The sequence below is a fragment of the Athene noctua genome, chromosome Z, assembly GCF_965140245.1.
Source record: "Athene noctua chromosome Z, bAthNoc1.hap1.1, whole genome shotgun sequence".
Classification (NCBI taxonomy): domain Eukaryota; kingdom Metazoa; phylum Chordata; class Aves; order Strigiformes; family Strigidae; genus Athene; species Athene noctua.
This window is the reverse complement of record NC_134077.1, coordinates 41,383,782-41,402,951: the sequence shown is the minus strand read 5'-3', so window position 1 is coordinate 41,402,951 and position 19,170 is coordinate 41,383,782. Positions and strand designations below refer to the sequence as shown.

General features: G+C 42.4%; 1 protein-coding gene across 4 annotated transcripts in view; it reads right to left on the bottom strand.

Annotated features, from left to right (window-relative positions):
- RNF38 (ring finger protein 38) overlaps positions 1-14,222 on the bottom strand; it is a 144,005-nt gene extending 129,783 nt beyond the window's left edge. The window contains exon 1 of one of the 4 annotated variants that reach the window (XR_012635648.1): positions 13,747-14,210. Coding sequence is in view for 2 of the 4 variants with exons in the window: in XM_074933191.1 (XP_074789292.1) it covers positions 13,747-13,915 (169 nt within the window). In the remaining 2 variants the exon portion in view is untranslated. Of the gene's footprint in view, positions 1-13,746 lie in introns of all 4 variants that reach the window. The other 3 variants (XM_074933191.1, XM_074933192.1, XM_074933198.1) reach the window with 3 other exon arrangements.
- Positions 14,223-19,170: the final 4,948 nt, after the last annotated feature.

Genomic DNA, 19,170 nt, shown 5'->3' with positions numbered 1-19,170 from the left:
GTCATTAGTTAGTAGAGTTATATATTGTAGACAAGTTTCACAGAAGAACACCATACAGTTTACAATGCATTCAACACACAAATCTAGGATGCTGTGGAGCCAGTTTCCTCCTCAGCAGTATCTTTTTTTATACCTTAAATAATACACAGAGGCAATTAGAAGTCAAAGAATGTGACTGCTACTAAACTGTAGATCTTTTTAAGAGACACAGAGGTACCTGTTTCAGATATTGAGGTATCTAAGTTCAGGAGACTGCCTGTGACTGTTTCCACATGCTTCCTCTAGCAGCAAATGAACAACTGAGAATAAGCAAGGCAAAAAAGAATTAACCCAAGATACTGTATTTATTACCAGTTGTGCATATTTTGACCTCCCAACTCTTCTTTAAGAGCATCAGTATGCTAATGACAATAATAGCAAGTGGGAAAATACACAACACAAATGTAAATTAAAGGAGACCTTGAATGAACAATGACCTTGTGATTTGTCAGGTACCCATCTTTCGTTTCACCAACTACCCTTTTCTCAGGGCTGCCCCTACTTCAACAGCCTCTGGGTCATCTCCAAAGGTGAAATGAAGCCTTCTAGTAGCCTCTCTATAGTAATGGAAGTCAACAGAAATAATGCCTCTTGTCTACCCCTTTCAAAATACAGACCTATACATATGCCTCCTTTAACACAGGCATAAACAGTGAAATCAACAAACACAGACCAATAGATTACAGATCAATTCTGTTTCATGATACTTGATTTGCAAAGTCGAAGCATGAGTATTAGTGGTTGATGACGAGAATTATGCCTACAGTTCTGGAGACAGTAGACCAAATCTGCTCCTGAAAACCTGTTTGCATCTGCTTTGTTTCACAGTGTTTTCTGGAAAGTCACAGCTGCATTGCTTGGGTAAGTAAACTTAGAATTTAAGCTCTCACTACCCAAGTTTTTGCAACACAAAATACACGTCATATCCAGAGCAAAACTCCAGGAGTTCAGACGTAACTAGAGATCAGACTGCCACATTTCTTTTTTATATATAGACCAATCAAGATCCACTTCTGCTTCTTGAGAGTCATAAATTCTTAACAAGAGCAGTTTGCTTCACATGCAAAAGCTTCCTTGCTAACACCATAAAAAAAAAAGTTCTAAGCCCAGTTTTGTCAGTGTTCATACAAATTCCTCACATGGAAACCAGGCAGTTGGAACAACATAGTCTTTTGTTTACCAGAGCTCAGAATCACTTTCACATCCCAGAAACGCATCTCCCAGAAGTGTTTATTCAAAGTCAGCTGAAACAAAGATGGATATCTGACAAATCACAACCTCGATTTACATCAAGACCTCTGGACAGCCTTGGAGAACAGATACCTACAGGTCCTGGTTTCCCCTCTCCTAAGGCTACGTGATAGCTCACCCATTTTGATGCTACTGTTTCTATGATAACATACAGTTCCAGTGGCCACAAGAATGATGAACAAAATAATCTGCAAGAGATTCAGCCCACCAAAGTATTTTTATTACACTTTGAAATTTCTTCCTTCAGCAATAGCCAAGCTTAATTGGGTTGAGAGATAGCAAAAGCAAGGAAAAAGCGTGGAAAGCCATGAGATCAATCTAAGTAGCTCCAGCATGACTTGTCAAACGAGCTGCAAGAGGCACAAAATTTTTGAACACAAGGAACAACAAAATCAAAACAGCAAAAGTTAGAAGCAGCAAGATAAAGGCATAAACCACAAATGTTTTGTAGGAAATCATGTCAACTTTATCAAATGGACGGCCAGGACAAGGAGGCTGAAGCACTCCAAAAAAGCACCACATGAGCCCCCTACATGACTGGTAAGGTTTTTTTCAGTAACAACATAACTATTAGAAACTTTGAATTTCAAGCATCTGTGAGCTGGTGGTCTGTCTAAGAGAACAGGCGAGTGTATTGGTAAGCAGCAATTCTCCAGATGCACTGTGTTTATAACCTAAGAACGAAGGGTTATCAGGCCAAAATGCTCTTATCAATGACTTACCCTTGTTTCTCAAAACAAGACAAATTCTCTCAGAATGAGCAATTCAAAGTCACTTTTCTGTCTGAGAAGACCATCTTTGCCACTTCAGCTGATTAAGTTAGCATAGAATAACTTTCTAGCACAGACAAATCCTAACTAGTAACTCCAAATAAATACTAAAGCATGTCAGTACAAAGACACTCAGCAACAGTCATCCCAACTGTTTTAAACAGTATTTAAGAGTTTTCACCTATTGCTGTCTACAGTGGTTATTCTAGGCCCTCCCTCTACAGAGATGCAATAAACTGTAGCCAGAATTTCTTCTCCAATCTATACAAATTCAAGATCTTTAGAAGATCAAAATTAAAAATAGTCCATAGGCAATCATTTTGGTATCTCTTTGCTGGACAATGTGCCTTAATTTGAAAATCCCTAGACACTTAAAAGACCTCCAAAACTAGACATAGTTCCTTGAAAACAAAGCTCTCCTATGGCCTTGTACAATGATAGAATGATTTCCTGTGTTTTCCCTTCTGATGCAGACTGTTAGATTTCTCTGCTACTCCTCTTTTTCTCACTATTAAACTTGAAGGAAAAAAAAAACAACAAAAACCAAACAAAAGGGAAAAAGGGAGGCAAAAAAAAGGAGGAACACAAAGGTAAGGGAAAACTAACCTACCATTTGTCTCCCTGGGACATCAGTCCCAAACAGAAAATGCAGCACCCAAAAAATATGTGATAGGAAACAAACACTTGACCTAACACAGAAACATACTGTTAAAGAATAATAAATGAAATAAATGGCACAAGTCTTTAATACAAAATACTTTAAGGCCACTTCTGCCACAACTTAACTGGAGACTCTGGAACTCCAGAAAATTCTGATAGCCTCTTTTGGCCTCACTACCTGCCTTGCCACACAGACTCTGTGTAGCTGGTAAACAAGAGATAGAGATGATACTTAAGTTAATTCACATTAAGCAAGTCCATAACAATATGGGAAACTCGTTTACGTAGAATATTCTCTTTTATGACATAGATGTTTTAAGAGTGATCCTCAAAAAAAAATTAGTAGTTACATGAGCAGCAGAATTAATGAAAACTGGTTTTCATGGATTTTTGTTCTACATTTTTATGTTCCTTCTCTGCAATACCCCAGTTCCCCTCCAAATCCTTACAATTCTCATTCCCTCCAATTCCTTTGGCTTCTCTAGTCCATTCTTTCTTCTGTAAGAGAAACCATACACTGCTTCTGTTTGGAAGCTACCTCCATGGGTCAGTAAGCCAAACAGAACAGTATCAGCTCCCTTCATAGTGTTTTCTTCAGAGGGCAGACTGATTTATCTACTGTTTAACCACTGATTTCTTACAATTATTTTTAAGAAATGAAAAAGCCTTCCTCAGCTCAGAAGCTTTTTACACAGAAATCGGACTAGAAGAACAAGCATGACAGCTTTACATAGAATGCCAACTTCACTTTTACACGGGTAGGCAATCTGAGGAGGTCATACACCACAGTTTTTCTCTCTTTGCCTACTTCCTGCTATACTTGTATTTTATGTTATAGACTGAATTCTTGTTTCTACCCTTTTTTCCTTAAAAATGTAGAAGTTTTATGCTCTAGTAGATATGCTCACATCATAAATACTGGTTAGGTAAAGACTAACAGAAAAAGACAAAAGTACAGCAGTGAATATATTTTATATTTTTTGTCTCTTTGTATATATTTTACTCACCCTACAAGCTTGGAAAAAATTCTCCAGTTACTGGACAACACATCTCTCAATTAATTTATCTAGCACCTTCTGTAAAAGTGTACCAAGTGTGACAGCAAAAACAAGACTCAACATCGTCCACACCTCTTAAGACTGAAAAATAGAAAAAAATTGTAGGTGCACTCTTTTGTCTTCCAGAAAAAAACAGACTGCTTGTACATAAACCAGCAAGTAAGTAAGTTTGGAAGAAGGGTTGAGAGGCAGAAACATAGGTCTGCTTTCAGTATCCCTTTAAATACAAACAGCTATTGATGTTTTACCCAAAAGTATTTATACACAAAATGTCCCTTGCAAAAGATATTTTGGGGTGTATGGAGAGGAAGTATGTTAAAGTTATCATGGTGAAAATATCAAAGTTGAGGAAAAAAAAAGTCTCACAAGACAGGTGACACATGTATGCCTAACCAAATTGAGTTTTCACCATCACTTCTGACCATCTGCAACTTTACACTCCCAAATTACTGTTACTTATCTATTTACAGTGACGGAAGCAGGTATCCCTAAGACACAGGTAACATGCCCACTACAGCATCACACAGTTACTTAGGTTGAGAGAGACTGTTGGGAGGTCATTTAATCCAATCCCCCTGCTCAGACCAGGCCAATTAGAGCAGGCTATCCAGTGCCTTGTCTGGCTAAGTTTTTACTATCTCCAAAGTTGTAAATTCTATAATGTCTCCAGTTCTCTGCTCCAGTACTTGACCACCTCCAGGATGAAAAAGATTCTTCCTAATATCTGACCAGAAATTCATGTGTTCCAGCCTGAGACCTATTCCCAGACTCTTGCCCTACCAGTATACAAGAGTTTGGCTCTATCTTTCCTGTCTCCTCCCATGAGAGAAGGGTAGAGAGCACTGACAACTCCCCTGAGCCATCTCTTCACCAAGCTGTGCCCTCCACCTCTCCTCATAGGTCACATGTGCCAGCCTCTACACCACTCTGGCATGCTCAAGAGAGCTCACTCCACTAAGTCAGTATCTGCCTTTTCAGCAAAGCTGCTACCCACCCATTCAGCCCCCAGCCTGACTATTTGCACACAGTTATTCTGCCCCAGTGCAAGATTCTGCATTTGCCTTTGCTGAATGCCATGAGGTCCCCAGTTCTCCAAGCTGTCAAAGTTCCTCTGAATAGCACACCTGCCCTCCAGCACACTGGCTAGTCCCCATAGTACGGTGTAATCTGTGAAATAGCTAGAGGACCATTATTCCACTAGAGATTTGGTCAGTAATAGGATTTTTTTTCACGTTTGTAAGGTGACACCATCATATCATTTTTACCATATTGACCACTTTCATAGCTCTTCCCTAATTCCCCATTTTTAAAAAAGCAGCCAAAATGCAACAAATCCTTTATTTTTCCTCAGTGTTCAAATTCTTCATTATTGGTATTTTTTGTACCTCACTGCATAAAAGCAGGATCGGTAAGATTTAAGTCCCATCCCCTCCTCCCCTTCCTCACCCCCCCACCCCACCCCACCCCCCCAAAAAAAAAGAGAAGATACCTATTTTTCCAGACGAGGAGTTAACCAGCATATTATGAATTTACAGACTGGCTAAACATTTTCTCCTGAGAACTGCAGATTTCAGAATGCAACTGACCCAACCACCAAACTCAGGGTCATTCAGGATGACTAAATTTTCCCACCCTTAGACCAATTTAAATTTAGGAAGAGAAAAATAAATCCATTTAACACTTCATTAATCCAAAACTGCTGCACATTACTGGTTTAAACCAGGATTAATATACACACTTCTGTGGTTTAGCATAAGGGATGATGAATCAATATATTACAGAGACAGCAAGTGAAAGATCCTATTGGCACAAGAGACTACTAAATGAAGTGTAGATGAAGAAAGGATTTTTTTGGGGGGTGTTGTCTCCCTCACTTTTTTAGTCCAACTCAACAGACACTTATGAAGCATCTTGACTTCCCATTTCCTTGGAATATGCCACTGAAGCATGTACCACAGTTTACTGCTTTACTTCTTCACAAGCACAGTCACAGACTTCTTAATTTTGAACATCTTTCTCACACCAGAGGCTAAAACCCTTCACTCCCAAGCTAACAAAAATCATATGGAATTTCTGAAACTGCTCTGAATTCTAACCTGTATCCAACCTCCAAAATCACCTGCAAAAGCAATTTTCAAATCAAATTATAAACACTTTATTTAATCTTGCTTAAAACCACACATAAACCACAAGGATCATGGACTTCCTGGAGCTTCTCAGCCAAAAGGCTCAATAACCTACCACTAAATCTGCACAAAAATTATTTCCAAAAGCTACTACTTACTCCTTGGCTTGCTGCCATATCAACTTATAAGCAGGAAAAATGTGATGCCTTGCAGAAGATCTATACAGAAAGCCAGCACACACTAAAAATAGGCAGATAAAGATGTTTCTAACGGGAATAAAAAAATAACTTTAAAATGTCAACCTGTACCTGAGGAAAAAAACCTCACCATAATTCAGATCCCACAAACTTTTGCACATGCTCTTAATGAAAGCAGAATTATCCATGGGCCTTAAAATAACAAATCTTTGCAGAGAAAGAATTCAAGCAGATAGTAAATGTAAATCTCTGATACTTTCACTCTGGAACCTGAACGTATGCCAGGTTCAAAGCATGTAAAGAGAGTACAACTTTCAGCTAGGCTGAAAAAACATGCAACAAATGTTTTCAAACTCTATGTTGCAGTTCCTTGGTGCAGGTTGTCATACAGCACTGGTACTGTTCATGTATTCTTCAACAGACCTAAATGTTCTATATACACAGTTAACATTATACTCTGTGGTTTAACAGCCACTCCTCAGGCTCTCATACAAATAGATGTCATGCAGACAAATACTGCATATGGCTTTTAGCAATTTTTACACTATTTAAAGGGAGTCTTCCTAACAGGCCATTTTCCAGTTATGAATATTATTAAGTATTTTAAAAAGATTCACAAAATTCCTGCTTTACTCCTCAATATACAGACTGGCAGAAAATGACATAACTAACAACCTCCTGTCTTCCTTCCAAAAAAAGTGTGCCCTGGAGCACAAATCAGTAGTATTACAGAAAAAAAAGTACAATTCCATTATTCATAAGGGATATCAAAAACAATCATAAACACCCTTTAACAGTGCAAGTAATATTCTTTTTGATACTGGCTGCATACCCTTGTGCAACACAGTTGTATACATTACACAAAAGAACCAAAATTCAATAAAAGTTTTAAGTAAGCTTTTCTGATTTTTTTTTTTTTAAATTGAAGTGAAAGAGTATGTCTTCTTTGAGATTATTGTTTCCCATCTGGGATTGTTCCAGAAGCTGTTGAGCAAATGCTTAGAATTGTAAACTCTGAAATTCTACAATGTTTCACTGAAAGCTGGTTATTATGACAGCCCATGTCCAAGGAAACCACACCAGCTTTTGGACAATGCAGCAAGCAACACAATCTGTGAGGATGAAGAACCCCAGTCATTACAAAGGAAATCAGATAAACATCTTGACACTTTACCACCAAGAGACTGATCACAGACCTTACTTTTTCATACATCATAGCTGCAAAGGGCTTGCATGAGAGGGAGGATGCAGAAGTTCAACCTAAACACACCCAGGAACTTAGAGCTGGGATGCCAGGCTCTGACCAGAGCAAGATCTAGGGAAGACTGTTTTTAAGAGTGAACATTTGGAGCACACGTGTGCATTTGAGAAGCTCAGAAGACAAAAACACTATACAATGTTCTTGGTTAAAATACTTCTGAAAATACCTATAGCTTACCATTTCAAAAACCACTTCCTGCATCTTTCCCTAAATAAAGCGAGGTATGCATTCTTTACTCTACATTACACATCAAGTAATATCCAGAAGGAAACTATTTCAAGTCACTGACAAAGTACAAGAACAACAGTATTCTTCCCCTCAAGAATGGAGATTCTCTTCCTCATTCAGGAAATTCTAACAAGCAAGCATTTACTATACTTCACATACAGAAAGAAGAAAAAAATAGTTCAGAACAAGCATAGAAGAATGCAACCAGAAGGTGTTAAAAAAAAACAACAACCAAACAAAAAAACCTAGCACCAAAAAACCCACACACAAACCAAACAAAACACAGAAAAACAAGGTGGGAGAAAGCGGCACTATCATATTAGAATATTCTTGCAAAGGGAGCTCCCATTGCAAACTTTCTAAAATGCTCTCTGACATTTTGGTACTCTACCTTCTTGTTATTCCACCCACATCTTGCATCACATTAACACTAACAACTCTTCTATTTAAATGACACATCTTCATCTGAACTTCTGATACGAAGCAGATACCATAAGAGAGACCAGTTAAAATACCTCAGGTGCAAGATCTAAGCAAAAAGCTGCAATGCTATTTGTCAAAAAAGATTTAAAGCCTATTTTTTTCAGGAAAAAAACACAGGTCAAAGATTCTGTGCCTGTGTGGATTTCATTTTGCCAAGATAAATTGTGGGGGAAAAAAAGCAGCAAAATTAAATATAAAAAGTAAAGAAAAAAAAACCACTTTATTTTTCAATTGAGCACAGCTTCTCCAAGATTTTACAATGTTTACAATCATGTTTATTAATATTATTTAAGCCAATTTCTTATTTTAACCTTTCTGTGATAAGGCAAACTTCTCAAACTATGTTGAGAAGACTGTTGACTTTTCAGTCTTTACTTCCATCTGAAAGAACAGGTGAAGCTGTGAAAGTATGAAGCAGTGAGAGCACAGAATCTGCCCTACTGCCTAACATTTCTTCTGCAGAAATTTAATCTTGGGAAGAAATAGCTCAAGGCTCAAATAGCTCACGTAATAGCACATGTAATGTTAGGACATGAACAAAGCTAATACACACACATATACATAAACATATACTGCAATTTTTCATTACATTTTTTTTCCTTGAACTGAGACTGTACTGCACATTGAATCATCAATTATCTCTTATTAGTTACTTTAACTGAGATGAGACCATCATTTTCAAATCCAGACAAACTCTAACCAAAAACTGTGCAAGATGTCAGACCTAAATTGCTTTTCAGCTGAAAATCTATGCCATCTTCACTAATGCCTGTGGAATGACACCAGCAGAAAAATCAACATACACATCTAACACTTTCTCTCTTAATGAAAATTAATCTTCCCCTCATTTTCCAGGCAATTAAGAACTTTCACCCAGGGCTGCAAGTTTTGTAGCTAACAAAAGACCACTGAGTTTACAGACCAAATCAGTTGCAGCTACACTGCAGCTCTGTATGATGACTTTCTGTGTATCAGCCCAAACTCACAGTCCTGACTGCTCAAGTATAAGTTCCAGTAAATCATTCAGTTTGAACCAACTGAGATTGACAATTGTCAGTAAATACCTTGATGGATTAGACCAAAAGGATAATTTAGATTATTTCATAAGAACATGTTGTAAAGCAGAGTGTGCATTTCAAAATTAAATGCTTAGCTCTGGTCTTTTTGCTATTATTAAACTGAAATTAGTACCATAGAGACAATTTGGAATTTTTCATTTTTCAAATGTGCTCCCGCATGTTTACATTTGAAACATACAAGTATGAAGATGTTCATACTACAAGAACTACAATTAAAAGATCTGCATATTCACTTTATTTTATTAATTTTCCTTAAAATACATTTACCTCAGTCTTGCACTGTCTTTAAATACTTACATCGGGGGGGAAATATCAACATTTGCTAGCATTCACTTGAGCTGGTTGGTACTGTCACTTAAAAAGCATACCTCCAAAATAACTTCATACAGTTATGGCATAGAACAATTTCAGGCCATTATAATTTCCAGTTCATGTAAGCACTACATATTAATTTAGCAAAGAAAGTCAAAGTGAAATAAAAAATAAAGTGATAGTCACAGAGAATGACTTAAAACAAATGTACAGTATCTGAAGACAATTGTTAAGGAAGTACATTTGGATTTATTTCCCAAATTAATCCCATAATTATGCAACTCATTTCTCTTGAAACAAATATTCAACGTATGTCTGCTAACATTCATTTCATGATTGCTAGAATCTATTCAGAGCGCAACCACTTAGCTAAAAAAGCCTTCTATCTTCCTTCATAATTCAAAACTAGCAAAACCAATACACCATCACTATAATAAATAATTCTACAATACTAAAAGTAATTACAATCTAGTGTCCAAGACAGATTAGCTCTACCCAGCAAACACGCACAGTAACAGGTTGACAATATTGTGGTAATTCTAACCAAGCACCACCACCAAGTCACTTCAATACTTATGAACACTGCACTTCCACCAAATTCAAATAAAGGTGCGGCAATACTAGTTTGCAGTTTGTTTGTTTTTTTAATCTATCAATATCAATCACATCTCTTGAAAATCATCCACATACTGCATGTGCTTCACTTGTTCTTACTAAGAAGTTATCTTTCTATCTTGTTTTATTTTACATATAATGCTGTGAAGGCATCATAGTGACATAAATCAGGAAATTCACATCTACCTCCAGGCATGCCAGAATTAAGTATGACACTCACTGTAAAGCCACAGTAACTGCTTTCCAGTTTAACAAAACCACACACAGATGGTTTAACTATGCACAACTGCTAACGGCACAAAAATTTACGTGTGTCTATATGAACATACAAGGAGTTTTAGTACTTTTATTACAACCGCTTAGCATGTACAGCATTAGGCAGAATTGCTATAAATTCAGTTTTCTACTGCACTTAACACATTAGTACTGTCTTTACAAGCGAGTCCAGCCTCTCTCCACACTGCAGTTATGCATATGTTTGAAAACTGGCACTGATGCTCTCATAAGCAGTTTCAGCTTCTCCAAACTGAAAGACTTAGCAGATGCCTAAATAAGCACCTCCCATTACTCCTCTTAACAGTATATTCTGATCTGACTTAGCCTCATGTGCATCTTAAACCATTCTAGTTTTAAAGCTATTCTAACTGAAGACTTTGCAATATAAGGAGAACAAGCAATATTAATTAAATTTAGCAAAGTTTACCAGACGACATCCAAAGAGCTGATAGGCATAACAAAGATGTTTTCAAGAGAAAAGCTGCTTTCACCAGCTATAGACACCACAGCAGTATCTTAAGTACACCACAACTTTCAAAATCCATCTTTCCAAGTGCTGCAAAACCTGAGAATGTTAATATAGACAGAAAAAAAGTGAAGCTGAAAAGGTCTAAGAATTTCCACTACAGACATATTTTTCTTTTCCTAGCTGATAACCTTGCCTCTGGGTGGGTTTCTCTTTTTCACTGAAGAATGGCACACACACCAGCGGCAGCAAAGTACTTTATGGAAGGTGAAATGCCTCTTAAGATCAGGACCAACTTCCTAAATGAAACGAAGAATCTGCTCTTTGGTGCAGTATTTTCTAGGCCAATATTCTTTCACTAATTTGACAGCCATGAAAGGAGACTTTCCCTTCTGTTGACACACGCTGTTTGGGAGAAGAAAACAGAAGAAACAACAACAAAAAGAAGCAGCAGCCTTCACTAAACGTTTTTCTACTGAGGGAAAGAAAATAGTAAACATTCTCTAAACTCTGCTTATAAACTACAGGAATTTCACTAACCCGTAATGTCTGAAGACCAAATAATGGTAGAGGTTTTTTCTGAAAAGTTAATATATTAGGACCACCAGGAAAAGACCCTTTTAAGAGCATGACCAAGAGGATGCTCAGCAAAAAAATCCAAGTTGAGCCCTGATACCAGTTTGGTGAATAATTTTTTCCTCTGGTGGAAAATATTTGAATTAAACTGGTAGATTTACATAAAGTCAGAAGAGCCTTTCCCTTTGGAGAAAAAAAAAAAATTCTCATCCCTAATCCAGAAATATCCTGGATCTGTCTGTAAATTATGACATGTTATCTCAAAATTAGAATATGAATCAGAGATCATACAACATGAAAACATTTTATGTATTTTTGAGATCACGACTAACAACAAATTCACTTGATACTGTGACTTAAGTATATTGTAAAAATTATTTCACTTGGGCATCTGCAAGAGCTCTTTTGAACAAGCTCGTTCTGACTATTTTAGCACAGGATTTCTAGGCACAGGATCTGTGCTAGTGAGTATCTAAACTTCAGGGCAAACCAAAAAAGCCCTGTCCCTTTTAGGAGAAAAAAAAAGCCCAGCATCCAACAGTAAGGTCTTTGTACACTAGGATTGTGACGAATTTGTTGTATGATAAGAGTTTAAATTCTTTTCTGCACCAAGATTTTCCAAATCAAGGGTTCATCACCCAGTAGCAGCATACTAAATCAATCATATTATTAAGACCATAGGAAGGTTAGGAGGTTTTGAGATCAGGCTTTAAGATAACCTTAACATCTACACCAAGAATGTCCAAGCAATTTTAAAACAAAAAGTGGAAATACAGTTTCATCGGGAGAAACGTCCATGCCCAGATCACCTATACTGGAAGAATATTTTTCTCCTGTGTATTTCATTTAGAAGGCCCAAACAGCTAGACAGGAGTGACTGATCTTCCCCATGTGCTTTGTGGCCTCAGCACAAAGGAAAATGTATTCTTGAGCTACGTAATACAATTCAAAGGTAAAAATTTAAGTTCTTCCTCACTTTCCCCATGGAAATCCTTTAATATGCTGTCAACCACAAATTTTCAAGAGGAACCTACTTCATATAAAAACTACTATAAAACCTACTTCATTTCAGAGCAAGATTTCTGTCAGTATAAACACCCATATTGAATACACTTGTAAATCACCCAAGTTCCCGAGATAGGAGCACCTCTAAAAATATATTCTAGGAAAAGACTAATTAGATTTCTTCACCTTCCAGACCCAAAGAATGATGTTTGGTTTTCTATCATTCTCCCAGACCACTTTCTAATTACTAACTTCATATATACATAAACAGTTCCATTCTTGCTGACGTTCACAAACAACAGCTTAGGAAAACATAAGGTCCCAGCGCTGAAACCACACAGACATTCGTTTAAATTTAACCACATGGAAAACTACAGTGTAGTCTTGGAAGTCTCTGGTGTTTGACAATAAGCACACAGACTCAGATGTTGGAACCTCAGTCCTTGAAACACCGTAGGTCCAGGTTGAGAGAACCACACGCCCAAAACCAGCTCCTCAGTGAGACCCTGCTGTGGGATGTTTCTAACAGAAAACTGAACGAGAACATGTTTAAGGAGCAGCTGTTGAGGGCCCCAGAGGCACTCAGCCGGGGTTCCCACAGAGGCAGTCTGACTTTCCAAGCATTTTGGAACCACACACAGGACCGTAAGATGACCTGCCCCTGTAAACCGTGGGTTCCCACAGATTCCCACAGCCCGCTGCGAGGGGTAGCTCCTGATTCGGACACAGGCGCGCACACGAACACATAGGCCCCCCAAACCTTTCAGGAGAGCGGCACAGCGGGCGCCCCTGCAGCCCCGGCGGCCGCTGCGGGGAGAAAGGAGGGCGGGCTGGGCCGGGCCGGCAAGGCCCCAGCGCTGCCGAGGGCACCTCGCATAACCCGCGGCCCCCACCGCCGCGAGGACGAGCAAGCACCAACGCCCAGCGGGACGCAACCCCTCCGACTTCACCGGCGGCCGACAGGAAGCGCCAGCAGCGGTAAGGACCGACAGTGCGAGTACCGCGGGCCGCCTGCGCTTCACAACACCGCATCCCAACCGGCGAGGAAAAGCCATCGCCGAGCCCGTCACCGATGGGCAGGGGGCCTCAAGCACACCGTGGCTGGCCGGGGACACATGGCCTGTCAGCAGCCGCCGCGACTTGCCTCACTGTGTTGTGACTGGGAGTTTCTTCTCTATCCCATCCCGCTGCCCACCACCCACCTGGGGACGATCCCCCGGGGACGGCCGCGACTCCGGGCGCTGCAGAGGACAACTTCGCGGCCCTCTGGTCCGGCTGCGTTGCCGAGCGAGAGTGGGACGCCCGGAACTACTCCCCCTCCCCCGGGACCCATTTCCCGCTCACCTGGTGGCGGGCCTCTGGCGCCCAGGACAGCGCGGGGTGCGCCGTGACCGGCAGGGCTAGCCCGGCCCTGGCTTCGCACTGCCGACTCCGGCAGGCTCGGCCCGTGGAGGGGTGGTGGCAGCGGGCAGAGGGCGGGGGGCGGCGGTAAGCGAGCGGCACCGCCGCTCATGGCGAGTCCGGGAAAGCCGGAACGAGAGCGAGCGCGGGTCCTTGGGGTTGCCGGGAGGAGGCAGGCAGCCGAGGGGGAGGTGGAGGCGGCAGCGGCGGCCTCGGCAGCGGGGGAGGAGGCAGCAGAGGAGGCGGGGGGCGGTGGAGGGGAGGAGGAGAGGGAAGGCAGGAAGGGGGCGGCGGAAGAAGCCACCCATCTGCCGGGCCGGACCGCCTCGCCAGCCTGGCGGAGGAGTTGTGGTCGCTCGCCGCCGCTCTCCTCACCGCACCGAGCGGCGCCGCGGTCCCGCCGGCGGGTAGGGGCGAGGAAGCAGGTGTCGGACTGCGCTCCGCGGGGCGCTGTGCGAGCGGCGACCGGCATCGCTCCGCGCCCCGTCCAGTCAGCGGCGCCCGCCTCCGCGAGAGCAGCCCCGCTGCGGGGACGGAGGAGCGGTCAGCCCCAATGAGGGCACGCAGACGGCATGGGTGACGTGGGGAGCCTCCAGCTGCGGCGCAGCCCTTAACGGGGCAGCGGAGGCCGATATCGAGCTGTGTCAGCTGCTCCTGGGCAGAAGCTACCGCCGCAGCCGCCTAGCTGCCGAGGAGGAGGAAGTCTCCCCGCCTGCTTCCTCCGTCCGCCCGTTCAGCGCGCCGCCGGCGGTCTAGCGCCTCCCCAGGGTCGATCACAACAGTGCTGCCGCAAGATGCGACGACCCGGGGACAGCACACAGGCGCGGCAGCCAGCAGCCCTTTATTGTGGTGACGTCCCCCGCCGCCCCTTCGGCCGGGCGGGACAGGGGGATCGCCGGGGCCCCACGAGCTTCAGCCCGCCCCGAGCAGACCCTGCGCGCAGAGCCTGGAATCATCCTCGCTCTGTGTCACGTTCAGTCTCTGCGGGCCTCAGCACAGGCACCGCCGCGGGCCCTTTGAGGTCTTCAGGGACCTCGTCACTCCCCCGGCGGGCGAGACGCCCGCCCTCTGCTTCCCGTGCCCCTCCTCGTGCCCAGCGAAGCGGCACAGTACTCTGGTGGGGGCGACCGCCCGGGGGGCGGAGTAGAGGTGGGCAAAGGCTGCGATCGATTGGCCGGCCGGGCGATTGCAGGGGCTGCGCTCGGCACGGCTGGTACGTGGACGCTGCGCAGCCGCAGCCCAGGAGGGGACGGCTTCGAGTGGGGCGGGACTGCTACTCGCACAGAGAGAAGGTTTCTACGCCGATGTCGGGCGGTGAGGGGTACCCAAGCAGAGCCGGCCCCTGTAGGCACGTGTGGGAATCAACGACTGCCTCACGCTGCCGTCAGTTTGGAAGGTGTCAGCGGGGCGCGGTTGATACAGGCCGCTCACGGTGCAGGGGCAAACTGCGCCTGCCTGTTTATGCAAAAAACCTAGAGATGTCAGTAAGCTTAATTTGTCACGGGCATAACAGTTTATTGTTTTGTCAGATTAGGATTATTCGTTTTTTGTGATTTAATCCCTTTGTGTGAGAAGATACCAGGAATGCAACTAAGGGTTTCTCTCAAAGTGATGAAAATGTCTGTGCACGCGTGCATGCACCTCTGGGTTGAAGTAAACAGCTGTGTTTGCTGAGCCAATCCAACTGGGTTTGGTTTTCAGACAAAGTAATGGGAAAAATGATACATATGTAACCAATGAAAACTTCCTACTTAGCGAAATTTACATCTCCTGGGCAGTGCTGTGGGTGGGAATGGTTTCTGCAAATCATCCCTTTGCCAGCATTACTCCACTATGCCACCCCTTTCTCTCACTCCTTCATGTCATGTGATTGAGGTTTTCACCTAGTGTGGGAAAATGTGACCATGACTCCCCAGAAAGCTAGAACCTCTGGGAGATGCAGCCTACTACTGCCATGATCTATGTGTCCCAGCTATTACATGAGGCCATTCAAAGACTTTCTTGATTTGTTTGCTTAAACTTCACAGAGCTGACCCCGGATGTCTCCATCCCTGAATCAGGAAACAACTTCACCAGCTCCTGTCTTGTGATCCTGTGGAGCACAAGGGTCTGAAGTACTTTCCCATCACATGTTCTGCTTTACCTTTCCAAGGTGTCTACACTTCTTTCAGATTGTGGCTGTAGGACAAGCACACGCAGACCGCATGAAGCTCCTGGCAATATGCAGATAGCAGAAGGAGATTAACAGAGCCACTATTGCTTTATGATGATTCATTTTTCACTCACTTCCTGTGAGGAAGTTGCTTTAAAACTACTCCCGCTCTGAAGACATTGCATAAGACTGCATTGTGGCAGAGTCTTCCTTTTTTGTGAACCCTCCAAAACTGCAGATCTGAATACTGAAGGATTTTATACTGCAGGGAAAGGTGTGAAAATAGCATCAGTCCTTCATCTAAGACAATCTTTCTAATTTTTTTTGCACTTAGATTGTCTTCCACAAATAACCAAATAAAAGATATTTTTGGAGTATGAAGCTACTTCATCTATTCATCTATCATGCACTCCAGACTACAGTCTATCTGGAAGTTTGGGAAGGCTTTTTCTGTGCAATATGGGTCAGCAGTCTTACAGATACATAACAGTTCCAGTGCATTGAATTTACAGTTCCAGTGCATTGTACTTAATTTACTTCTGGACCTGAGGAGTTCCATTTTCCTGTTGGTTCTAAATTTAAATCAGGCTCTTCCAAAATAATATAATTGCAAGAGATAGATACAGGTATATTTTTTCATTAAAAAAAAAAAAATCAAGTTAAACCTCTCCTGTGCCCAAGGCATCTCTTAAAAGCTGGTAACATCTGAAGTGGTGTTTAAGGCTTTATGTAAACCACAGACTCTGCAATCAGATGAATTTTACCCTGAATTTTTCATTATCTCCGTTTTGCCCCACTCAGTGCTGCTGAAATGCCTGATTATAAGAGGGACATACAGAAAAGATCTACTGCTGCAAGTAAGACTGACAAGTTGGTAGTGAGTTGAAAAAACTAATTCAGCAGGGAGTTGTGTCAGATTTTTTAAAAGGACACCTTTCTCAACAAAAAGCTGATATGCATATTTAAAAAATTTCTTTACTCCACAGGCAAATAAACATGGTCACCTGCAGATTTCTTCTAGAGAAAATGCATATCCAGCTTCCTGCAGACATTAATTTCTCTTTCTAAGTAGTTGAGAAAGACATGAAATCAACAGGACTTAAAAATCTTATTGTTGAGTGCAGCAGTGCAGGTGGTGCACAAGGTATTTCCACTGACGCCAACTTCATGACTGCTGTATTTTTCACATCTGCAGCTGCCTGCTGCCTACTGCAGGGGTAGCCTAAATTGCTATTTGTAAGTTGGAGGCCAGTCCTGCCAGATGGCTATGTTTGTCCTGTAGGAGTCACTGGACACGGTCTCCTGCAAGAATCACTGGTTTAGCATCTGGCTAAGTACTGGATCTACAGGGACTAGAGCAAGTGTGTTGCTGAACATTGCTAACCTCACTGAAGAATGGGAAATGCAAAAGGCAGAAGATAGGACATATCTCTCAGGAAACAAACGAGCATTTGTAATGCACACATCTCTCAGGAGACGAACATTAGCTTTTGTAATGCAATATTTAGGTCCTCTGTTCCTGCAATAAAATAACATTTTCCTCAGACTGCACACAGAGATCTTGGAGCTTTAAGATGGGTCTTCTGATTTCCTTCTTCATACTCCATCTCAGCATTTACTTATTTGAAGTTGCACTGCTGGTCGCCTCCCAGTTCTCAAGTAGTCATTGCTATACTCTGCTGTAGCTTCCGTTTGAGTTGCAAATACCTCACCCTAGGCAAAGCTCAGTGAGCAGAGAAGAAGAATCATAGCTGAAGAACATGCACAAAATTTCTTATTCGTACATCAACAGACACAAGAAATGTATGTGAAATGAGAAAGGCTTTTTGCATGACAAGAACTGGCTGTTTTGTTGACAGTTCTTGCACGAAATACTTGTTATCTTCTGTCTTACCACTACCAGTGTGTCACCCTTCATGAACTTTACCAAAAACTGAACACAGAGAGCAGGAATACTTTAGCATTCAGCGACTCTGATGGTGCAAATGAAATGGTGCAATAGGGAAATACCTTAAACGGTAGACCTCAGAGGTAAAGGTATGTCAGGATGCTGCGGGTCTCTGCATTTGCAGTGTGACAGCCTAAAGAAAATTCAGTTGACTGCAAGACCCCATTGTGTTAGGTGCTGTACAAACATGTCCATAGCCCTGAAAATCTTGCAGTCTAAATATGCAGAAGAAAGAAGGGAAGGAAAGGCATGGAAAAGTGCAATGATTTGCCCATAGAGACATGGCATCTTGGTGGCAGACCTCATATCCCATGTCTCAGGTTTGATGCTGCCTGAATACACATCATCTCCCTCTGGTTAAACTTCACCCTAGGATGGAGAATGAGCTTAGAACACTGCCCTCCTTGACAGTGCCTAGGAACATCAGAAGCACTGAACTAATGACTATTCATCAATAACCATGAAGTGATAAAGCAGATCACCACTCATAAATGTAAAATGACTGAGGTGTCTGTGATGATTCTATGATGTATATTTGAAGTCAAAGCGCTTTTGAGAAAATTTTACAGATCTTCCCATTTGTCACTGTTTCTGCTTCAGCTAAAGGGTCTCAGAGGGCTGAGCCATCCTTTGCAGACTTCACCTTTCTGAAGGAACTATACGGATTAGAAGAGGAAAGTCAGTGACCAGTGTGACCTAAATTAAGGGCTGGAGTGAATTCACTGCCCTGGCATGATACAGGCACCCACACCCTGGTGCAACAGAGTGCACACCCTGCTGCCACTCTCAGTTGACCTACAGGGGCCAAAACAGGAGTCAGTTGCCTACAGGGCAGCTTAAACCCACGGGAAGACCATGCTAAAGTCAAGGTACAAAGCTCTTCATATTAGTGGCCTCAAAGCACAATAAAAGTGGTTTCTACCTCAAGAGGCAAGCAGAGAGGCTGCCTCACACAAGCTGTCTTTACCAGTAGGCTCATGCACAAGTACAGTGGGAGCACAGGGTTTGGCAACAGTGCCAAGAGAGTTGGGAGGCTGGGAAAGCAAGCAGACTAGAGCTGTCCATGCTTTCTTCAAAACCCTTTCTAAAGCATGGCTTGCCCCTCAAATAAATACGACAAAGCAACGTACAGTCTTAATCCCACATGCTATCACAGTGGGTACTTTCCTCTTGCTTTTCTACCCACTGTCTCAAAGCTGGCCGCTCTGCATGGACTGTTGCCTGCCTTTCTAGTCACCAGAGTTGTTTTGGAAGTGGAAGTTGAACC